The sequence below is a fragment of the Gorilla gorilla genome, chromosome 15, assembly GCF_029281585.2.
Source record: "Gorilla gorilla gorilla isolate KB3781 chromosome 15, NHGRI_mGorGor1-v2.1_pri, whole genome shotgun sequence".
In the NCBI taxonomy this organism is placed as follows: Eukaryota; Metazoa; Chordata; class Mammalia; order Primates; family Hominidae; genus Gorilla; species Gorilla gorilla.
The window spans coordinates 106,269,663-106,294,632 of record NC_073239.2 but is presented as its reverse complement, the minus strand read 5'-3'; the positions used below and the strand labels follow the sequence as shown (position 1 = coordinate 106,294,632).

Here is a 24,970-nt window from a genome sequence, read left to right as displayed (position 1 = left end):
TCTACTTATTGCAAAGTACTTAATAATTCTCTATTAATGCCTTTGTATTTTAATTTTCTTTGCAGAGTATTGGGAAAGGGTCGTTGTGGTGCATAGACCCAGAGTATAGACAAAATCTAATTCAGGCTTTGAAAAAGACACCTTATCACCCACACCCACACGTGTTCAATACACCTCCCACCTGTCCTCAGGCATATCAAAGGTAAGCAATTCAGACTTCTTTTTTTTGGTCTACTGAAATGGCATTATTTTGGCAGAGACCTGCGCGGAAATTAATTTAATAGGCCGTATGAGATTTTAAAAATAACTGCAGGTAAATGAGAAAGAAATTAAGTATTATTAGGAGGCATATCCATTGCTGTATTTCCTACAAACCTTACCGCTGCTGCAGCGTCAGAGGAATGTGCTTCCAGAAGGCTTCATGGTGGGTGAAATCATGTCTTCCTGGGTAGAAACATTTACAAAGAAAAGTTGACAGCTTTCACATTTCGGTGTGTGTCGTGTTTTGTTGGGATAAAAGTACAGGAACGAGTCAAGCAGGCAACTCCATCATCCCCTCATCTGGCCGGTCTCTGCAGACATTCAGTGGAGGCTCACTCAGTTGTCCCCACTGTTGTCTTTCGCAGTCTCCATGTAGACGGTGCTCCCAGGTGACCATTTTGTTGTGGTTACTTGGTCTTTGCTTCTTCAAGGAGAACAGTAGAAACAATAGAGACATTTTATCCTCCTCACGTGCCCATTTGTTTGAGACAGTAAGGTCATGGGTACCATTTTTACAAATATATCATTGGAAGGGAGGGTAAGTAGCCTGTCACTTTTTAAAAAAAGTGTCTTAATGTTAGACTCCAAAAGAGAGCCAAATAATCAGAACCAAATTTTTAAGATCGATTTTTATGAATACATAGTGCTTGAATTTGAAATGCATTCCTCAGCTCTACAAAAAAATATTTAAAAATGTATAGAAATGTTTCTATCGTAACCACCTAGTTAAGACGAATTATCCTTGGACTGCAAGTTGAGGTTAATTAGGGATGGCATGATGTCATAGACTTCAGGAATTTTACAGTCCACTTCTTTGCAGATTCTTTTCCTAGTCTGCTGTTTGTTCTGCAGGAGGGAGCACAAAGTGATCTTCTGAAATGGCATTAATGAAGTTCTTCTGCATCTCAGTTGAGAAGCATTCCATCACAGGCCTAGACAATCAGTCTTCAGCAAGAGACAGGGAGGAACAGCTGGGCTCTCTGAGAAGACTGCTGTATGTCTGCCTTTGCTAGGCGATTAGCGTGATGGTACCCATAGCAACTGGAGCGTCTCCATAGTAACGCGTAGCCGAGACAGGTGCAGTTGCATCACAAGGCTGTTTGTTGCCTGGCAAAAGGACAGGCCATTAGTACTTAGATATACACTGTTGCCTTAGAAACAAATAACCTTACATAGCAACTACAGTTGATTTGAAAGGTTTGGTGTGTGGGGGGGAAGGTTGTAGCAGCTTTTGTCTGTGTTCATAAAAATCAGTGGAAGCATACTTTATTCGAAATGACACCTTGAGGTCATATAGCTGTAGGAGAGAAAGTGGGATTTTCCAAAGCAGCCCAGCCAACGTCGTAGACATGTCCAGAAGGACAGAGCCATATGCTTGGTTTTCTCCTTGTGGCCATAGCCACTCCCCAGATGGAAGAGAACCAGGATTAGAGTGGAGAATTGCCGATGTACAAGGTTGGTGAAGGAGGACGTGACACTAATTATGGAAATATTTCCCAGATTCTCATGTTTCTTTGTCATTCTACCCCCACCCCCCGACTCTCCAGCTGCATGGAATACCCTTCTCTGGCTTTTCCACTCTGCACCTCGGAAATATTTCATCTCCCTTTGCTTCTAGGAAGTTAAGAACATGAGTGTTACTCACTGGGTCATGTCATTGGTTCCTTTAGACCAGTATTTTGTTGCCAAATGTGACCCCGAGGGAAACATAGTAATTATTTAATAATTCGAAGGATTATAGAGGAGCTCTGGGGGTTGGAACAGGAATGCATATTCAGGCGAGAGGCATTCTGAGCTGGCCTTAGCTTAATGACTTCATTTGATTTTTAATATAGACATAAAAATGCAGATGAACCAGAGCTTTTGTAATGAAAATCATTTCCGAAGGAATATTTCAGACCCCACTCCGTCACCTCCAGCCTTTATCCCCAGTTGACTGAGGGGAAAGAAAAAACCAGTTTCTGCTTCTGCCCATGCGGTGCTTAGATTTCACCTCCACAGAGGTCACTGGCGGTGGAGGGAGATGACAGATGAGATTCTAGTCTGCCTCTTCCATGCCTTAAGTCCATGAGAACAAGTCACTTTCTCTTTCCTGGGGACTGTCATCCCTTCATCTGAAAGCTGAGAGTTTGCTTCAGGATCCTCTAGTGTGTGAAATTGCACTGAAGCCACTGAACACTGGGTAATTGTACAATATTTCTGTGTCTTACAGTTATGTGGCATTTGGTTCAATTCTAAGCCATCAGGCCACTTGTTGACATGACCTAGAGAAGATGGAAGTGAAACACCGAGTCATTAAACAGGGACCCCAAAATGCCGAATTGACGTGATCTGGCTGAGTCCACTGTGATGCGGGGAATCACCCGTCAGCCCCTTGCTGGATCGCTGTGAGGGGTACCTGGGAAGTGCTTGGCTTTCACGGGGCTGGTACTTAGCATCCTGAAGAAGATGGTGATTATACTAGATGGGCGGTTATTGCTAGGACTCGCAGGTGTGCTTGGCAAATGTCACTCTGAACTGAGCTGCAGGTGGCTGGAAATGCTGCGGGAAAAGCGAGACATTTGAGAGCACTGCCTAGACCTTGCTCACATCCAAATACCATGCTAAATATTGAGATGTGTACACCCATGCCTCTGTTTTCTTTTTTTGCTTTTTTTTTTGAGACGGAGTCTTGCTCTCTCGCCAGGCTGGAGTGCAGTGGCGCAATCTTGGCTCACTGCAACCTCCGCCTCCTGGGTTCAAGGGATTCTTCTGCCTCAGCCTCCTGAGAGTAGCTGGGACTACAGGCAGGCGCCACCACACCTGGCTAATTTTTGTATTTTTAGTAGAGCTGGGGTTTTACCTTGTTGGCCAGGCTGGTCTCAATCTCTTGAACTCATGATCCGCCCGCCTCGGCCTCCCAAAGTGCTGGGATTACAGGCGTGAGCCACCGCGCCCGGCCTATGCCTCTGTTTTCTAAAGTGCCCTTTTGAATGTATGTTAGGATGTTCTTCCACACCTGCTTTGTTGATACCAAATTTGTGAATTGTTTTTAATCAAAGTGCAGAGCTCAGTGTGGAGTACTTCAAACCAAGTGACTTAAACAACAGAAACTTACTGTCTCTAGGTTCTGGAGGCTGGAAGTCCGAGACCAATGTGTCGGCAGGGTTGGTTCCTTCTGTGGGCTGTGAGGGAGGGTCTGTTCCGCCCCTCTCTCCTAGCTTCTGGTGGTTTACTGGCATTTTGCTGGAATGCTTTTGGCCTTCCTTGGCCTGTCGAAACATCACTCTGATTTCTGCCTTCACCTTCACTTGGCGTTCGTTTTCTCCGTGTGGTGTCTACGTCCAAAGTTTCCCTTCTTGTAAGGACACACTGGTCGTATTGGCTTAGAGGCCCATCTTTCTCCCGTAATGACTCATCCTATTTAACTAATTACATTTTCAATGGCCCTGTTCCCAAATAAGGTCATGTTCGGATGTACTGGGGGCTAGATCTTCAATGTAGGAATTTTGGGGAGGCATAAATCACTCCATAGCAACCCTTTTCTTAAGGGAGACATTTTGCTGATAAAAAATACGGAGAAGCAGAAAGTAAGGAAATATTTAAAGAACAAAATGGTGGGGTGGGGGGCAGGGGTGTCAAAGGGTGCCTGAAGGCAGGGTGCCTGAAGTTGCTCCTAGTAGCCAAAGCTGGGACAGTGATGAGCAGCAAAATAAATAACATAGTGTTGGATTATAACTGGAAATATAAAATAAATACCTATGAGTCCAGACTGATAGAAATAAATGATTGAATAAATAAACAAACAAATAAATGAGAGAAGAGACACAATTCCCATGCAGAGGGTTCCAAATGCTTGATGTAGCTCTTTCTCCACTGAAAGAGGTGGGACGGAACTCTCCACTCCCGGAATGGCTGCACTTAATGACCTACTTCTAAAGATGAGAGCATGGAAAAGGTTGGAAAAGGGAGTTTGGAGTGGACAAACCTGGTGAACAGTATGCCACAGGTGATGAAAGTACCATCCTCAGTGATGTGATGTTGATACCAGGTACCTCTCGTAGGGCATCATAAATTTGGCACTTCAGCTTTGTGGTCTTTCTCCCCAAACTCGTAACCCCTGTCTAGTCATGGGAAAAACATCAAACAATGATTTTGTCCTTCAGCAGGGACATTCTACAAAAATAACTTGATCCTCCTCAAAGCCCCAAGGTCATCAGAAACAGGGAAAGTCTTAGAATCTGTTACAGACCAGAGGAGACTAAGAAGACATGATGAGCAAATGTGTCCTATGATGTCCTGGATGGGATCCTGGAACAGAAAAAGGACATTAGGGGAAAATTTGCAAAATATGAATTAACTGTGCAGTTTAGTTAATAGTAATAGTAGTATGCTGCATGTTTATAGCAGCACAATTTGCTGCTGCAAAGATATGGAACCAACCTAAATGCCCATCAGCCTACAAGTAGATAAGGAAAATGTGGTATATATACACCATGGAATACTACTCAGCCATAAAAAGGAACAAAATAATGTCTTTTGCAGCAACTTAAATGGAGCTGGAGGCCATTATTCTTTTCTTTTCTTTTCTTTTTTGAGACAGGGTCTCATTCTGTCACCAGGCTGGAGTGCAGAGCCGCGATCTTGGCTTACTGCAATCTCTGCCTCCCAGGTTCAAGTGATTCTCCTGCCTCAGCCTCCCGAGTAGCTGGGATTACAGGCACCTACCATGAAGCCCTGCTAATTTTTGTGGTTTTTAGTAGAGACGGGGTTTCACCATCTTGGCCAGGCTGGTCTTGAACTCCTGACCTTGTGATCCACCACCTCGGTCTCCCAAAGTGGGATTACAGGCGTGAGCCACTGTGCCCGGCCTGGAGGCCATTATTCTAAGTGAAGTAACTCAGGAATGGAAAACCAATGGAAAACGTATGTTCTCACTTATAAGTGGGTGCTAAACTGTGAGGAAGGAAAGGCATGAGAATGATATAATGGACTTTGGGGACTCGGAGGGGAGTAGGGGGAAGGTTGGGAGGGGGATTAAGGATAAAAGACTATCTATGGGGTGACAAGTGCACTAAAATCTCAGAAATCACCACTAAAGAATTTATCCATGTAACCCAAAACCATCTGTACCCCAAAAACTATTGAAATAAAAAAATAGTAGTATACCAGTGTTGTGACAAGTGTCTTATTAGTAATATATGGTGTTAACATTGGGGAAAACTAAGTGAGGGGTATACAGGAGCTTTCTGTGCTATCTTTGTAACTTTTCTTTCTTTTTTTTTTAAAGCAGTCTCCAAAATGCAGACTCATTGATCAATTTTAAATATCCCGATTGTTTTTGGTAGAATGAAAAGTAAAATCACTGCATCACTGAGAGTTGCCTGACCTACTTTAGCGAAGAGCTGATTGTGAAGGGCTCTTGCTTTTGCCTCATTCTCTAGAAGATCTGCTGAGCCACACGAGGGGTCTCTTTGTAGTTTGGATACTACAGTTCTTGGAACGTTAGTTTTGTGAAATGGCACTCCACTGTGCTTTGTAGAGTACCCGTGGCTGAGCTTGGGCTACTCATGCACACCGAGCCACGCCAGCTTGCTTGGGGAATCTACACCTTTGCCAAGGAGACTCTGGCGTGGGGCCTTCGGAATCTAGATCTGGAAAGTGGAAGGAGGGGTGGTGTATTTGGGTTGCTTGCCCGTACCTCTTCGGAAAAGTCCACTGAGCTGTTCTAATCTTTATGTTGCCTGTGCCCCTCCTTCCTAGATACGTCATTTCTCATTAAAGAATATGCGTATTTTAATGTTTCCAGTAGACATTGCCAAATTGCCTTCTGATTTTACACTCGGTTCTAGTCGACATTCCCACCAACTTTTTAGGAAATTTCTATTTTTCTAACCTTTCTCAATGTCTGACAGTTAAATGAAAAGACAGTTCCTCAATGGGTGACCTTGACTTTGTGATTTTGGTACTTACAGTGGGGGTATTTAAACTTTGTAACACTACATTAACACCCTATAAACAGCAGCTCTCCCCATAATAATGTTTATGACAACAGATTGTTTTTAGAGAGTGACATATATATGGGTCTTATGTAATACCTTCTCTGCTATAGGCACCAATCCAAAGTCAGTTTCCAGAAAAACATTTTAATCCTCTCTCACCATGGTTGGAGAACAGGTTTTGCATTTAATCAAACAGTATGGTTTATGGAGAGTTTCCTGGATGATTGGTTTTCAGAGCCAGCGTTGTTTTGTGTTTAAAGAAATCCCAGCATCCTACGTACCTTTGGCCTCCATGATGGATTGGCCATGATTGGGTGTTAGATGGTCAGAAACTGAGTGAGATGGTTTTTTTTTTCTTTAATGAGCTTTCCATTTTTTTGCTTTAAAATTTTCAATGTAAAAATAATGACATCATATTCTATATTTCATGTAAAGTATTGTGGCTTAACATGTACAAAGTTAGAAAAATCCACAAGACTCATTTGCTGATCTAGGTCTAAAGATTTATTTTTTGGATGACTATAAAATTTGCAGAGTTAGAACATTTCAAGAAAGTTTCTTGGCTCGATGCGGTGGCTCACGCCTGTAATCCCAGCACTTTGGGAGGCCAAGGTGGGTGGATCACTTGAGGTCAGGAGTTCAAGACCAGCCTGGCCAACGTGGTGAAACCCCGTCTCTACCAAAAAATACAAAAATTAGCTGGGTGTGGTGGCAGGCACCTGCAAGCAGCTACTCGGGAGGCTAAGGCAGGAGAATTGCTTGAACCTGGGAGGTGGAGGTTGCAGTGAGCCGAGATTGCACCATTGCACTCCAGCCTGGGCAACAGAGTGAGACTCTGTCTCAAAACAAACCAACCAACCAAAATAAAGTTTCTTTTACTCTCATCTTTTTTAAAAAAAAAAAATAAATTCCAGACATTTAAGCTTCTCCTTTTAGCTGTTTCTGTTTGCTTCCTCAGAGGAATTTAATGAGCCGCAAAAAAGAAAAAAAAAACAAAACCACACACATTAATGGCCTCTCCAAAGATTTTGGCCTTTCTGATATTGAGGTTCTTAATGAAAATGGCAGATTTTGGTGCTGACTCAGCAAGTTCTATTATCCTGCCTGCTGCCCTATTGATGTCCTTTTTTTTTTTTTTTTTAATTTAAATGTCTTCATAGAGTAATACTGCTAAGGGTATAGAAATTGTACAGAGTGGTCACTGTATATTCAAATTAACAAAGTTATCAGTCATTGTTCACCAGGTAAATAATCTTTGGCTGTCATAGTGAGGCTGGGAATAGTAGATGGGGGAATTGCACTGGGAGGAGGTGGGGAAGGTACTGAGGTGTTTAGGGAACTCATCCTTTTAGACAATTAGAAGATTAGAAAATCCTTAAAATGTTAATCTTGTTAACATAACGGTGTTAATTCCTCCACTCAGAATGCTGAATTTGCACACAGCAAGGAATAGCTTATTCATTGCTTGGATAGGATCCAATAATTTTTTAATTTATAAGACATCTTTCATTCTAGTTATTCAGAGTGTTGTGCGTTTAATAGTTGGCAGAAGCACTGCGAAGCCACAATGAAATCAGTTTTAACTTACATTGAAGGAGTTTAATTGTTAGATTGTGGTGTCATTGCAAGTGTTAATTCAGTCAAGCATAAAGAAAGAATGCAAGGATTTAGATTAGTTGCTTCATTATTACAAATATATTTACTTGAAAGCAACATATTTGATGGAAACCCGAAATAGTTTTTTAATTGCCCCTCATATTCAATACACTTCTTTGGATAAGTTTAATTTAAAAGCATGAGGCATTATGCATTTTGAAAGATTATGTTTAAACAGCACTTTTTGCTGGGAGTAATTTTTAAAAGAATATTAAATTAAAAAAATCAATATGAAGCTTCATGGTGCTAAACAGGTAGAAGAGTGTGGTAAATTAATGCAGTAAAGTAGATGTGGGATTGAATACTGGGGCTTTTTAAGTGGTAGTACTTCCAAATATACATTATATTTTGTTAAAAAATTGGAGGGGATGAAGAATAGGAAAGGCTTAAATTGTAAGGGCACACTCTTTAAAAAACACAGTGCTCATTGACAGTGGGAGCTTTAAAAATCCATTAGTTGGCTATAATTTTATTTTCATATCAAATCATGTTGTCTTTTGACTTCCATTATATTTCCTGAGTTGGTCTCATAGAATAATTTTGTTCTCAGCATTTTGCCTTCGGTATGCTGTTCATTGTACGTTTAATTCTGAGTCAATCCTGTGTTGTTTTATTTAAATGGAAAACAGTCCCTGTTATCTTTGAGCACTTTGTATCAGGGGTAGCTCATGAATATTATGCCCAGTCATCCAATTTCATTCTGTTTTCACACTCACTTTGAAAGTTGAATGTTTAAGTAGCCGGGCTGATTATATCTATTTTACTCAGGTACTGAGTCAAACTCGTGACTGAGAGAACCACTCCGAGTTACCTTTTTATCTTCTGACCTCCTGGGGTGCCCTCAGTCCCTGGTTTGTATTTTAATAGCCAAAGTGTTAGAAGTTCTTTAAGTCTACTACAGATAAATTTCCATTGACCTAACTCCTGAGATGATGGATACCAAAGAAACTCTGTGTTTCCAATACCTCATGAGAAGAAAATTGCAGTGTTGATGGGCCTAGTAGGTGCCTGGAGTCTTTGCAGATTTGCTTGGTGAGTATTTACTTCTCGGGATAGCCAGCCAAGGATTCCTGAGCACAGCGACGCCTTAGGCATCGTTAGAGGGGGAAGTGTCTGCAAAGTGGGGCTCACCTGCATTCTGCATATTTGTCAAACCCCTCGCCTTCCCAGAGGAGGAGAAATTGATCCTCATGTTAGAAATAGGAAAACTGTCAAAAGTGCATGAAATCAACCGTGTACAATGTGAAACAACAGGCAGCACTTTGTCTTGTAGCAGCTTAAAAATGGCAAATTTTTCATCAATAATAGAAAATTAAAACCTGTTAGCAGCACATCTAAGATGGTCTCATAGAATATTTTTGATCTCAGCATTTTGTCTTCTCCAAGTTCTGGTCACACTAAATACTTGCAGACTTTCTAGATTAACAAAGGAGGGAGATTAAGAAGTAGAGGTGCAGTATAATTAGATGGGAAGTGGAACCCATCATTCATAAAAGATTTGAAGAACATAGAATGGGGGATTGATAAGGAAAGTGATCAGGCTGGCAGGGGGCATCCATGTGTTACTGTTGAAGAACAGGGAATGTGTAACCCGGGAAGAGCACCTTCAGAAGGTTAGCATGCCAGCCATCCTCACCATCAGAGAGGACAGATTTGGACTTGATGGATCGAAGTTATAGAAAGAAGGATTTGGGGTCAAGACAGAACAGCATCTGACAGTGTGCCAGGCACATAACAGAAGCTGGGTAAATGCTGGAGTTGATGGGTGGCTGGACAGATGAAGGGGATGAAGGTAGAATGAGCTACCCCCAGGGATGCCAGTCGAGGCTAGACAACCAGCTGCCAGGGTCATCCCAAGATTTAACTCTTACTGGAGAACTGCAGGGTTATCCCTTCCAGCTCTTGAGATGTTGTTTCTGAGTTTCTTGGGCTGCCATGACAGTCGAGGCATATCCCTCTGCAACATGGTGTTTGTAGTTTATAAGGTGGAAATGAAACTTGAGGGAATAGATGCATAGCTTTGTTAGCCAGCAATGAGAGGTCAGGCTCTTCTCTTGAAATTAAGTGCAGATTTCAAGACCGTGATGGGACTAATTCAGTTACTCTTCGTTCTGTGTCATCCAGCTTTTTGATTCATGCCCTACAATTACCTCCCTTGTTTTAGTGACACTTCTTTGCGTTTCCTTCCGTGTGAATAAAATGATCACGGCAGTGTTTTGCCAAGCAGAAGATCATTTCCAAAAGCTGTCCATCAAATCATCCCAACCTCCCCCCTATTGTTTATCCACTGAATTAATGAGAATAACACCCACCCTTTGCATAAATCTCCATGGAAGAGCCAAACTGGTGTCCTTGTTTTGTGGAAGCACATGTTCTTGGCCAGAGTCTCTGATCACATTCATAACCTTTTGTTTTTCTTACATAAGGTTCGTGTTGCATTATTTGTCAAAGCATCTCTGAGACTCTGCCATGGATGTGAGAGGTACGGAAAGAGCGTGGGAAGCATCAGAGATTCCACATTAATTCCTAACTTTTGCTGATTTTTAAATCATCTGGAGAAAACCTCCATAAACCATTGAGACACATTAAAAAAAAATCCTTATCTTCTCAAATTGAGTTGCTTAATCACCATAGTCCAAGTTGAGACATGTTTCCTGTGTGTTTACTTTTAAATGGAAAGTTTTGGTCAAAGTCTGTTTATGAGCTGCTTATTCCAACATATGTCTCTCTAACACACATCAGTTCCCCCCCTTCCCTCAGAACACACGCCCCAACCAGTTTGGGCAGAAGAAAAATGAATGGGAAAAACACATTCAGAGGGGAAAGAACGTTCCCAAATTTTAGTAGCTTTTTTAACCTCCTTCCCCTGCACCCCCCTTCCTTCTCTTTCCTCTCTCTTTCTCTTTGCGGCTGTGGGTCTTCTGAATGCAAGCTTTCTGTTTGTTTGTTTGAACTGTGTGGAGAGCAGAGTTTCTTATCTTAGGATTCTTCTGAACTGGAAATTGCCCCCCACCCCCAAACCCTCCTATTCTTTTCTACTGATGAGAAACACATCAAGAGATTTCCCTGCATTTCAAGCTTCCCAGCAGAGTCCCGCGTGGGAGGTGGGGGTTCTGGCCTGGCTTTGGTGCATTCACCAGCCCCCAGGCCTCCAGCCCAGGCTTAGCTTCACCTGCATTTGCAGGGGAGTGGCCCCGAATTGGTGCTGCAGATGGGCACAGCGGCTCTGTCGCCCTCAGGAGGAGGAGGCCAGTCCGAGGTAGCAGTGAGGAAGCAGAGAAATGAAAAAGATCCCACAGTCTGAAGCTCTCAAAGCGTGACTCTGGCTTCCCCGCCTGCCCGATCCTGCCCGCAGTAGAGCAGGAGTCAGAAACTCTGTCCTGGGCCTGTCTCCCATGAGCTTTAGTGCCCCAGAGAGGTCCTTCTGCCTCCCCAGCATTGGAAGGAGCAGGATCCGAGAGAACCACACGCTTGCTCTGGTGCAGGCGGGGACTGGAGGGTCACCATGCTTCCTCCCAGCTCCTGCAGGTTGGCCAATGTCGCAGCAGGCTCAGAGCAGATCTTAGTTAGGTCTAGAAAGAGGCTCAGGTTAGAGCCTCCCTGGGCCACTCACTAGCTGTGTGACCTTGGACATGTTACCTGAAGCCTCTGGTCCCCGAGCCTCTGTTTTGTTACTCATTGTGGCATAAGAATACTTGTTTTAGGCTGGGCGTGGTGGCTCACACCTGTAATCTCAGCACTTTGGGAGGCCGAGGCGGGCAGATCACCTGAGGTCAGGGGATTGAGACCAGCCTGGCCAACGTGGCAAAACCTCGTCTCTCCTAAAAATAACAAAAATTAGCTGGGTATGGTGGCAGGCACCTGTAATCCCAGCAACTCACCCAGGAGGCAGAGGTTGCAGTGAGCCAAGATCGCACCATTGCACTCCAGCCTGGGTAACGAGTGAAACTCTGTCTCAAAAACAAACCAACAAAAAGAATACTTGTCTTAAACGAGTGCTTTAGGGATTAAATTAAGTAAAATGATGTACCAAATGCCTAGCCCTTGTGCCTGGCCCAGGGAAAGTCATTGAATTTGATTTCTCCTTCCTCACCATTGCCACTGTCTTTTAATAATTGCGCAGTCTTGTTTCTGCAAATGCTGCGTACCAAATTTTTTTTTTCTTTGAGACAGAGTTTTACCCTTTCACCCAGGCTGGAGTGAAGTGGTATGATCTTGGCTCACTGCAACCTCCTCCACGCCTCCCTGCCCACCCCCAGGTTCAAGTGATTCTTCTCCCTCAGCCTCCTGAGTAGCTGGGATTACAGGCACCCATCACCACACCTGACTAATTTCTGTATTTTTAGTAGAGACGAGGTTTCACCATGTTGGCCAGGCTGGTCTTGCACTCCTGACCTCAGATGGTCTACCCACCTCGGCCTCCCAAAGTGCTGGGATTACAGGCGTGAGCCACCGTGCCCAGCCGGCTGCATACCAGTTTGGCCCTTATATATATGGTTTTGTATTGTGAGGAATCTTTTTATACTTTATGTTCTGTGCTTTCCCCTAGATTTAAGATCTGTGAAAACCAGGACTGTTTGCAAGTTCTCCTGGTGCTATAAACTTCACATGTAGGTGTTATTCAAAATATATTATTTATCAGTGATTTCTGTTAGAATGCATAGCATAGATTATAAGAGTAGTGCAAAATATTTTCCTTTAGTTGCTCTGGGATGCCAGAAATCATTGGCTACCCTCCTCCCCTTTACAGTCACAAGTCCAGATGTTTGGAGGGGGAGGGAGAAGCTGGACTCTATGAAAGACAATTTAGCAATTTTGCAGTGTTGGTGTTTCTGACCTTCCATCTACTTCCCCATCTGTCTGCCAAGGTCCGAGTGTCCCTCTGGGTATGCACGAGGCCAGACTGTTTGGACCTGGTCATTCTTCAAGCCTAAGACACCCATCAGGCTGCCCTGGGATAGAAAGGTTATAAATTCCAGGCTGTTGACTCCAAGGCACCAAATATTGTCACAGGAGGAAACATTTTGCAGCTGCCGTAGAAAATGTAAATGTGGCTGGGCACGGTGGCTCACGCCTGTAACCCCAGCACTTTGGGAGGCTGAGGCAGGCAGATCACCTGAGGTCAGGAGTTCAAGACCAGCCTGGCCAACATGGTGAAACCCCATCCCTATTAAAAATACAAAAATTAGCTGGGCTTGGTGACACGTGCCTGTAATTCCAGCTACTCAGGAGGCTGAGGCAGGAGAATTGCTTGAACCTAGGAGGCAGAGGTTGCAGTGAGCCGAGATTGTGCCACTGCACTCTAGCCTGGTGACAGAGCAAGACTCCGTCTCAAAAAAAAAAAAAAGAAAAGAAAAGAGAATGCAAATGTGCTGAAGGTGGTGCAGGCCAGGAATTGCTCCAGCTTTGTCTTGTTCATTATTCCTTTGAAAAGAAGCCTCCCTCTGCTCCTCTGTACATTTCTGCGGAACTGGCACTTGAAAGGTAAGGCGCCGGAGCTCTCCCTGCCCCAGTCATAATGGGAAAAGTTTTCACCCCAGGCCAGCCCAAACACTCAATTGTGTTCTTTCTCTACCAGATACATAATCCGTGTTTAAATCTCTTGGCAGTCACTCATTAGTTTTTTTCCCCTACATTCTTTTCTTCTTTGATGAGAACAAAGCCCGGCTCCTCCCAGCTCCCAATCTTGCTTTTCTCTCCCAGGAAATCTCCCTGTCGCACTTTGATCCCATAGGAAGAAAGTCACCCAAATGCTATCCTTCTCTACCTGCTAAAAGAGGAAGATCGCAATTCTTTGTACTACCAAATCTGTGTTCAGAACTCACAAATCTGTGGTGCCAGAGGTCCTGATTTTTCTGGAGGCATTCTGGCGGCATACCATGGCCTGACTACCTAAGGACCCCTCTCTTGGGCACCTCCCCCTCCCTGATTTTTAATGGATTGTTCTGAGAAAGGAAGGATTGGACATGCAGTGACTCCAATGGAATTTTATTCTTATTAAAGCCCTTTGAAGTTCCCTCGTTCTAACACCACCCTTTCTTACCCTCACCCCTTAGATGTGGCATGTTCCATCATCAGAGTTGTTGAAGTTGAAGTTATAGGAAAACCAACCTGAATTTCTCTAATACAACTCTTTGATGTAGAGTAAAACAAAAATCTATTTCCATCCGATATTCTAGGCTTCTAAGAAATGAACTATGAAAGGAAGCTGTTTAGCACTATAGGACTGTAAAGAATTTTAAATTTATTTTATTCCATCTGCTTTGGACTCCAAACCATTCTGGATTTTGATCGAGAGGCAGAAAACCAAGCATTTATTGGGCACCTACTGTGTGTCAGACTTGGTATACAGACAGCATGTGAGAGGCTATCACGTGCCTATAAAGAGCAGGTCACACAGCTTGCAGATGGCTGAGCTGGGACCTGAGCCGGCCTCATCTGACTGTTCTGACCCCATAGCCTGAGTTCTTCTCAAGGTAATTTGCCACCTTGTGGTCACTGTCTTCTGCAGAAACATTCTTCCATGAGCTTTGGAAAGGAAGAATGACATATCACTTGTTAAAAAGGAATTTAGGGTTTGTAGCATAGTGAGAGTAAGAGAGATGGGAGGTGAGAGTTCCTGCCATTGGAAACTGGCAATGGTGAGGGAACAATGACAATTAGAGGGAGAGCCATGGAAATTCATGGGGGAGGCGTGGGGAGGAAGCAGAGAGGATTCTGTGTGGACGGATGAATGGATGGATGGATGGATGGATGGATGGATGGATGGAGGCACCATTAGGAGAATGGGGAAGGGGTGACTAAGGATTATGAATGCTTGTGTGTGTGTGTGTGTGTGTGTGTGTGTAAGGATCACTTCTGTTTTAGACAAAATCGAAAAGCGAATGTAGGGTGGGGAGAATCACACAATATTTTAGGGATTATTTATACGTTTGTTTAATAAGAAAAAAAGAGAGTCAAACCTCACCATATTATAAAGCTTTCTTGCCCATGAATTCTTCTTAGAGCAAATGAGCGTTTTCTCTTGTTTTGTTCCTCTTAAACTCTCAGTCATTTTGGGAATAAATGTCTATACTTCAGCTATCTTTCTAATCATTTCTTATATGTATTTGTTTTTGATATGTCTGTAGGGAGAACTGACAAGGACTCTCACCATCTTTTTTTTTTTTTTTTTTTTTTTGAGACGGAGTCTGGCTCTGTCGCCCAGGCTGGAGTGCAGTGGCGCAATCTCAGCTCACTGCAAGCTCCGCCTCCCAGGTTCACGCCATTCTCCTGCCTCAGCCTCCCGAGTAGCTGGGACTACAGGCGCCCGCCACCACGCGCGGCTAATTTTTTGTATTTTTAGTAGAGACGGGGTTTCACCATGTTAGCCAGGATGGTCTCGATCTCCTGACCTCGTGATCCGCCCGCCTCGGCCTCCCAAAGTGCTGGGATTACAGGCGTGAGCCACCGCGCCCGGCCTCTCACCATCTTTTGAATTTAGATTTTTTTTAAAAAATTATTGTTGTTAGAGCAATATATTTTGTTAACATTCTTTAAAAATGAAAATCTCTCTAACCACCATCCTGAATCTCCAATATTGTACACAGTAAATATTTGTGAAATAAAAATGAATAGATATAATTAGCATCCTTTTATTTGATATTGAAGTCATAAAATGGATTAAAGACACAGGGTTAATTTTATTTTGTTAAGGAACAAGCAGTGAAGATTCTTCCAAAAATGCCTGGCTGATTTCTGGTTGACCCAAGTGTATAAAAATTAAGCTCTAAATAATTATCAAAATAGTGTTTGTAAATAGCATATTTGCTGAGGCAAGACTTAGATCGTAGGAATGATGAGCACTGTTGGTCATTTTGGCTGTGCCAAGTTCAATAGACCACTTGTGGCCAAACGCTACATGTGAGGATGTTTTCAGTAATCTAAGCAGGTGTAGGAATGATACTCAGTTTGAGAGACTCAACTGAAAGTAATGTGCTGGACCACTGAGTTGTTTTACAATTAGTCTTGGAAAACTTGGGGGGGTTTTGGTCCTTCTGTGCCCCCAGCTTTATTGAAATATAATTGATGAATAAAAATTGTGGATATTTAAGGCGTACAGTGTGATGTTGTGATACACACATTGTAAAATGATTACCACAGTTTAACATATCTATTACCTCATATAGTTACCGTGTGTGTGTGTGTGTGTGTGTGTGTGTGTGTGTGTGTGTGTGATGAAAATAGTTAAGGTCTACTCTTTTTCAGGTCTGTAATCCCAGCACTTGGGGAGGCTGAGGCGGGCAGATCATGGGGTCAGGAGTTCAAGACCAGCCTGGCCAAGATGGTGAAACCCCATCTCTACTAAAAATACAAAAATTAGCTGGGTGTGGTGGCGCACGCCTGTAATCCCAGCTACTGGGGCGGCTGAGGCAGGGAATTGCTTGAACCTGCGAGGCGGAGGTTGCAGTGAGCTGAGATCGCACCATTGTACTCCAGCCTGGGTGACGGAGCAAGATTCTGTCTCAAAACAAAACAAACAAAGAACAAAACAAAACAAATCTACTCTTTTATTAGCAAATTTAAAGTATAAAATACAGTATTATTAACTGTAGTCACTGTGCTGTAAATTAGGTCTCTAGGGCTTTTATTTTATTTTATTTTATTTTATTTTATTTTATTTTATTTTATTTTATGTTTGATGAAGTCTTGTTCTCTCGCCCAGGCTGGAGTGCAGTGGCGTGATCTTGGCTCACTGCAATCTCCACCTCCCAGGTTCAAGCCATTCTCCTGCTCCAGCCTCTCGAATAGCTGAGACTACAGGTGCGCACCACCACACTTGGCTAATTTTTGTATTTTTAGTAGAGACAGGGTTTTGCCATGTTGGCCAGGCTCGTCTCAAACTCCTGACCTCAAGTGATCCACCTGCCTCATCCTCCCAAAGTTCTGGGATTACAGGCGTGAGCCACCACATCCAGCCAACTTACTCATTTTATAACTGCAAGTTTTTACCCTTTGACCAACATCATCTCATTTCCCCCAGCCCGCCTCACTCCCTAACCCCAACCCCTGGTAACCACCCTTCTACTCTCTGTTTCTGTGAGTTTGCCTTTTTACAATTCCATATATAAGTGAGATCATGTGCTATTTGTGTTTCTGTGTCTGGCTTGTTTCATGTAGCATGATGTCCTCTAGGTCCATCCATGTTGTCAAAAATGGCTGGATTTCCTTCTTTTCTAAGGTCAAATAATATTCCTTTGTGTGTGTTTGTGTGTGTGTATATATATATACCACATTTTCTTCATTCATTTATCTGTCAGTGGACACTTAGGTTGTTTCCATATTTTGGCTATTGTGAATAATGCTGCAATGAAATTGAGAGTGCCATGCAGATATAGTATCTCTTTGAAATAGTGACTTTGTTTCCTTTGGATATATACCCAGAAGTGGAATTGCTGGATCTTATGGTGGTTCTGTTTTTTTTTGTTTGTTTGTTTGTTTTTAAATAGTCTCTCTGTGTCACCCAGGCTGGAGTGCAGTTGGCGCCATCTCGGCTCACTGCAACCTCTGTCAAGCGATTCTCATGCCTCAGCCTCCCAGTTAGCTGGGATTACAGGCAGGCACCACCATGCCTGGCTAATTTTTTTGTATTTTTAGTAGAGATGTGGTTTCACCATGTTTGCCAGGCTGGTCTCGAGCTTCTGACCTCAGGTGACCTGCAAGTGCTGGGATTACAGGCATGAGCCACCACAGCCAGCTGTTCTGTTTTTAATACTCTAAGGAACCTCCATACTGTTCTTCGTAATAGGTGCTGAGCCTTTTTTTTTTTTTCTTTTGAGATGGAGTCTCACTCTGTCACCCAGGCTGGAGTTCAGTGGCGCGATCTTGGCTCACTGCAACCTCTGCCCTCTGAGTTCAAGTGATTCTCCTGCCTCAGCCTCCCGAGTAGCTGGGATTACAGGTGCCTGCCACCGCGTCCAGCTAATTTTTGTTTTGTATTTTTAGTAGAGACGGGGTTTCACCATCTTGGCCAGGCTGGTCTTGAACTCCTGACCTCGTGATCCACCTGCCTCGGCTTCCCAAGTGCTGGGATTACAGGCATGAGCCACCGAGCCCGGCCTGGTGCTGAACCATTTTGCATTTCCACCAACAAGGTATTAGAGTTTCCTTTTCTCCATGTCCTCACCAGTACATACAGTCTTTCCGATAGTAGCCATTCTTACAGATGTGAGGTGGTATCTCATTGTGGCTTTATTTGCATTTCCCTGATGATTAGTGATGTTGAGCACCTTTTCATATACCTGCTGGATATTTGTGTGTCTTCTTTAGAAAAATGTTTATTCAGGTTCTTTACCCATTTTTAAACTGGGTTATTTGTGGAATTTGTTTCTTTTTTTTTGTTTTGTTTTGTTTTGCTGTTGAGTTGTATGAGTGCCTTTCTATTGTGGATATTAACTCCTTATTGGATATGTGCTTTGCAAGTATTTTCTCCGTCCTGTAGGTTGCCTTTTTCATTTTGTAGACTATTTCCTTTGCTGTACAAAAAACTTTTTAGTTTGATGTAGTCCCACTTATGTTTGCTTTTGTGCCTGTACTTTTTGTGTCGTATCCAAAAAATCATCGCCAAGACCAATGTCATGGAGTTTTCCCTCTTTGTTTTCTTCTAGTTTAACAGTTTCAAGTCTTAACATTGAATTAAAGTTTTAATCCATCTTGAGTGGATTTTTGTCTGGAAAATTTCATTTTAACAAAGTCTTTAGACCAGCATTAAGGGACAAGGAGTGAAGCATCAGAATCACAAGAGGGACTTTAAAAAAATTATATAGGGTGTTGATGGTGGGAGAGGCCATGGAGACTGGGGATGGGGGTAAGGGTATATGGGAACTGACTGTACATTTTGCTCACTTTTGTTGTGAACTTAAAATTTCTCTTAAAAGATGAAGTCTGTTATTGAAATATATGTATATAATTTTCCTGACCCTGGAGAGCTGGATATGGTATTTAAAATCATTGACTTAGTGAGTCATAGTTAACTGTGCAGGGTGTCTGCCCCTCTCTGCACTGTTCAACAGAAAATACATGTTGAGAATTAGTGTCTTAAATCATAGCATATTGGAGCAGAAAAGAACCTAAAATCACCCAGTTTAGAGTCCTTAGGTGGGACACCACATGAACAGCTTCCTGGGGTTGTTAGGACTTTAGTTTTGAGTATACATGAAGTTGCCCGTGGTCAATAAGTTTGGGAAATGCAGCTCATTGTAACTTCTTTGTAGTAAGCCAAAATTAAGATATTTCCTACATTTTATCAAACAGACATTAAAAAAAAATCACAGCACACTGATCAACATATTCCAAGGAGCACCAATTTGGGAACAAGTAATCTAAAATAAAGATTACCACTCCGTAATGGGTTATGAAATCAATGTAGGGGTTATAACTATCTTTTTGTTTTACAAAAAACAATACAGTAGAATAAGAAATACCAGAGTGCGTTGCACAGAGGAGGTTATTATTTTGTGAAAGCTTTGTTTCAGTTTTGTATGGTATATTTGTGTGAACTCAGTCAGAATGAAGCCTATTTGTTACTATAAATGGTGGCCAAAAATACTCTGGAGAAGACTGGTCTGATTCAGTTCCTCAATTTTACAACTGAAAACACAGAGGAGACCCGTGTGGTCCTAAGATCACACGGGGAGTTAGTAACAGATTGAGCCTGAGTCTGTTCTTCATCCTCAGTCCCCTTCACCACTGCTTTTACTAAATCCATAGATCAACCTGTTGAAAAAGCAGCACTCATGGAAACAACGCAAATGTCCATCAGCACGTGGTGGATGAACAAAATGTGTCTTGTACAGACAATGGAATATTACTCAGCCTTGGAAAAGAATGAAATTCTGACACAGGCCACAACATAGATGAAGTTTGAACATTATGCAAAGTGAAAAAAGCCAGATACAAAAGGACAAATATCATATGATTCCACTTATATGAAGTTTTCCTAGAATAGACAAATAACATAGAGACAGAAAGTGGATTAGTGGTTACCAGGGCCTGGGGGAAGGTGGGAATGGGGAGTTAGTATTTAATGTTTACAGAGTTTGGGATGATGAAAAAGTTCTGGAAATAAATAGTAGGGATGGTTGCACAACAGTGTGAATACACCAAATGCCACTGAACTGTATGTACACCTAAAAAATTGTTAAAGTGGCCAATTTCATATTTTGTGTATTTTATCACACATTCCAAAATGAATCTAGGCGCAAAAGAAGAAGAGGAAACAGAACAACGTAGCATTTCTTCTAGACAGACCTCATTTCACATTCCAGCAGCCGTTTATTCCTTCAGCCTACCCTTTGGTGGGCCCAGGCCCTGAGGATTCTGAGGCAAACAGGACAGGCTCCCTGGCCTTAGGAATCCGTGGAACCGACTGTGGCCAAGTGTGGCCTTGATTCTGGAATCCCTGGCAGGTGATGACTGCTGGCATTTCCACAGGTGATGCATTTTACAGCAGCGAGTGATGCTTAGCCAGTGACCTTTCATGTGCTAATAGCTCTGATTTTTCCAATTGCAGCATTTGGATAAACCCACAATTTGCTTTTGGAATGCCAAGGAAAAACATCGTTTATGGTTTTTCTCTTGGTCTCACCCCTTTCATCAGTTGGTCTTTAGCCTTAACCCATAAACAAATAGCCTTTTCTCTCTTTACTCTTCCCTCTTTCTTTGCAAGACCTCCAGGCTCCCTGCAAATGGCAATTCAAGCGACATGCTCCTACCCACAAGTTACAGTGCTTCACGCTGGCTCCATTCTGTACTCTTGCTTCACATGTTTGGATATGAGAGTCAGAAGACTCGGGGTGAGCCAGAAATGAGGTCAGGGGCAGCTGGGTAGCAGAAGCGGGATGTCTGTTTCTTTCTTGTAGCTGACTTAAGATTTTTGATACTCCTAGTGCAGGGCAATTTCTGCCCGTACAAGCTGTGGCAGATAGGAGTCTACCGTTGGCTCTATTTGAGGGCATTGGAGATTTCTTACTACCTGGCAGGCACCCCTGTGCTTCTAGCCCCTCCACTGTTATTGACAAACAGGTTTGTGCTTCCAGCCACCCTGTCAGAATCTCTGCAGCCCTCAAGTCAGCAGCAGCATTAAAGGAAACCTGGAGGATGTCTCTCTAACTCCACCAGTGAAAATAGTTAACTGGGCTTACTGGCAGCTAAGAAAATAGTTTATTTTTATGTTACATTGAACTTTACCACAAATGGCGGGGGAGCAGGGATGGCTGACACACATCATGATAATGATCTTGAAACTGTTAGCATAGTCTGTGAGTTTTAGGTCCACCCAGGGTTTTTCCGCCTTGGTACTATTGACATTTGGGGCCAGATAATTCTTTTTTTTTTGAGACTGAGTCTCGCTGTGTCGCCCAGGCTGGAGTGCAGTGGCACAATCTCGGCTCACTGCAAGCTCCGCCTCCCGGGTTCACAGCATTCTCCTGCCTCATCCTCCCTAGTAGCTGGGACTACAGGTGCCCACCACCACACCCGGCTAATTTGTTTTGTATTTTTAGTAGAGACAGGGTTTCACCATGTTAGGCAGGGTGGTCTCGAACTCCTGACCTTGTGATCTGCCCGCCTCGGCCTCCCAAAGTGCTGGGATTACAGGCTTGAGCCACCGCGCCCGGCAGGGGCCAGAGAATTGTTTATTGTGAGAGGCTGTCCTGTGCCTTGTAGGATGTCTGGAAACATCCTTGGCCTCTACCCACCAGGTACCAGTAGCACCCCCACCCACCGCCAAGTTGTGGTGATCGAAAACGTCTGCAGATATATTGCCAGATGTTCCCTGGGGAGCAAAACCAACCCCAGTTGAGGACCACTGGCACACCCCAAATCCCTTCTGCTGTGTTCCGAGTTTTAAATGTTGAGGACTTTTTCCATTGTTATTCTGGAAATAATAATGAAAAAGAGCTTGGGGTTTTGGTTTGATTCCTGCTTTATTAGTATTAAAGGGTGTGTAAGCATCACAGCCTGGGAAAAATTAACACCTACTATCTATGTCAGAATGAATCTGTTACCCATGTACTAGGCTTGGTTCCGTGAGGGGTGCTATATCTTGGGCAACATGATTTCTGGTGTGGTCCGGCTGCCGAAGAATTGCACAGTGGTGAGGGTCAGTGGCCTCTCTCATATCATCTACTTTGCTGTATTTCCCAGATGGCAGGCCGAGGGCTTGCATGGTTATAAGCTGAGCACAGGAGCAGGTAAGCTGAGATGGAGGAAGCCTGCATCCGTGGCCTCTGAGTACTACTTGTCCTCTTTTCCTTCCTGTGCCAGTCCCATGGCTGAATGACACAGGCAGCTTATTTCATTGCACGTCTTATATCTTTCTCTTCCACATCTAAATGGAGGATGGTACCTGCTCTTTATCTTGTTATCACCTGTCAAGCTCTACCCTTGTCGTGGTGTCCATTATTTGAGATCATGGAATTCTCTGTGATGTAATTACCTGTTCTGGAGCCCCAGATGGATTCCTAAGGGCCATCCTCCAAAAAGCCAAGCCTCCATTTCCCTCTGAGGCTGGGCTAGTGGGAATGTGTCTTCGCCCATTCATCTAGTGCTGCTGGTGGGAATGTCTCTTCCCCTATTCATCCAGTGCTGCTGGTGGGAATGTCTCTTCCCCCATTCATCCAGGGCTGCTGTTGGGAATGTCTCTTTACCCATTCACCCAGGGCTGCTGTTGGGAATGTCTCTTCACCCGTTCATCCAGGGCTGCTGGTGGGAATGTCTCTTCCCCCATTCATCCAGGGCTGCTGTTGGGAATGTCTCTTTGCCCATTCATCCAGGGCTGCTGGTGGGAATGTCTCTTCGCCCATTCATCTAGGGCTGCTGGAACTCCTGTGTGCCATGCTTTGTGCGGGTTACTTGGGATCCTTGATGACTGAGCCAGGTTTCCTGTCATCAGAGCGTACACCTCCAGTTAGAAAGATGGACTTGTAAACAAATCTAATGTAACATGAGACTTGCTTTCGGTCATCTGTACAAAAGTGCTGTAGTTTAACGATCCTGGCTGTTTTGAAGCTCTTCCCAAGTACTGAAGTACTGAAACACAGTGGTGACATTTTGGAAGGCCTTAGCCTGTGGTCTGGGAGAATGCTATTTGGGAGTCTGAAAACCTGGGTTTTTAATGTTGACACTGGCCCTGATTAGTTGTGTGCTAATTCCTGTAAACCTGAGTCACTTCATCTCAATGGACTTCCCTCCCTAGGTTTATAAAATGAGGTGATTGGGCTAGATCATCTCTAACATTCCTTCTGATTCTGGTAGCCCCTGCTTATAATGTTTAAAGACTGGGAACTTCGAGATTAGCCAGCCTTTGTGAGGAGGATTTATTTTAAGTTTTTAAAGTGGCTTCCCTGCTCATTTGTGCCTTTGGGGAGACTTGGGCAACTCTGGTATGGTCAGAAGCCTAGCAACACTTTGAGGCCCCATCTGAGGGGTAAACTAGTAGTCTGAAAGACTAAACAGATGTCTTGCCCTGAAGTTCCAGAAGAAAAATACCATCTGTAAATAGCCTCATCAACTTTCTTAGGGCTTTTGGTGGGTAGAGGTGCCTTTTACCATTATCCTTCTGTCCACTTGTGGATTTGTATAAATCCATTAGGTTAAAATTATCCATTCCTTTTGCTCTTGAAGCTGTAGGTCAGTTTCCTGCCCAGTTTAAACCTTGTCGCATACTTGTCACTTTTAAATTCTGTAAGCACCATCCTCAGCATTCCAGGGCTGGTAACCCCAAAGATGGCAGCAGCCAAGCTCCTAGCAAGGGGCACCCAGTCAGGGATAAGATCTGTAGTCGTTAAGCACATCATATAATAATGGTAGATAAATATTTGGAGCATTCTTCTCTCCTTAGTGTACTTCTTCATATTTCAGTTGCTTTGTATATAAATCTCACCTTTTCTAAGGAAACATTATATGATCTCTCACTGCATGTCATAATAAGTTTCCTGGACCACCTAGATGATACTTGGCAATTATGGCCTCATGTTGTGGTCCTATGTGTACATGTGCTTTTTCTCTTTCAGAATTGGACTCATCTCTTGGAGCCAATGATTGCATCTGATCACCAGCAAAGACACCACAGCTGGGTTGGGTGGTGCGTGTGTGAGCATGTGTGTGTGTGCATATTACGTACCTGGGAAATGTTGGCGGGATAGATGGATCACAATGTCAGGCACGGGAAGCACTCAATAAATAGTTGTTGAATTGTACCGAGTTGTAAGTGGCTAAATATTTCATGGTTCTCTATTCTTCCTACTTTATGCCACTTACCATGGGCTAGAAAATAAGATGAAGCTGTGTTTGCATTGAATAGTGGTAAGTGGTTGCTGGTTGTCTGAAGAGTCATAGAGCTTTTAGTGGTTTTACAGCTCTGATTCTTTTTTTTTTTACAGCAATGTTTACTATTTCTGGCCATTATGTACACTAATATAAAAATTTAATTAGACTCTTTCTTTTCAATTAATTATTACAGCCCTGTTTGTTTGCTCTCTCGACAGAGCCTGCTTTATGGGAACAGGAGAGATCAATTTTCTATCACAAAATTCATTACTTTTGACTAAAGTCCAGTGCGCCTGTGAGTGTGTGCACCACTCTTGATGACTTCCCAGGCAGCCAGAGGATTGTGGATTCTGACGAGTATTAAAGTAGCCTTGGTGAAAGGATGCTTTTGATTCAAGAAGAGTTTGATTTGATCATTGTCCTTCTTAAAGCAGCACATGAAGCAAAGTTAAAATTCTGTACAGTTCCTGGGGTTGAAAATATACTTGTGTCTTATTCATTCCTCATGTTTAATATTTTCTTAAGAATCCAGAGAGTTGGAATTGGGTATAGATAGAATATGTAAAGGTTTCTGCCTTAGGAAAGCTATTTTCTTTGACAGCACCTATAAAAGAAGGTGTGTGCTCTGGGAGGGCAGAGACATGGTAGGTTTGTTCTTTACTTAGCTCCAGAGCCCACACAGTGCCTGGCACTTGGTAGCTGTTGAGTAAACGTTTGTTGAATGAGAACGCGTGAGATACAATAGTTTTGCTTTTCATCATTGA

The 24,970-nt window shown here is 43.2% G+C and overlaps 1 protein-coding gene across 12 annotated transcripts in view; it reads left to right on the top strand.

Moving 5' to 3' along the window:
* The window catches only part of FOXN3 (forkhead box N3), a 460,655-nt gene that overhangs the window by 265,504 nt on the left and 170,181 nt on the right, over positions 1-24,970 (top strand). For all 12 annotated transcript variants that reach the window (XM_019009497.4, XM_055361192.2, XM_055361190.2 and 9 more), the window contains one exon: positions 66-202. In XM_019009497.4, the coding sequence (XP_018865042.1) occupies positions 66-202 (137 nt within the window). The remainder of the gene's footprint in view (positions 1-65; positions 203-24,970) is intronic.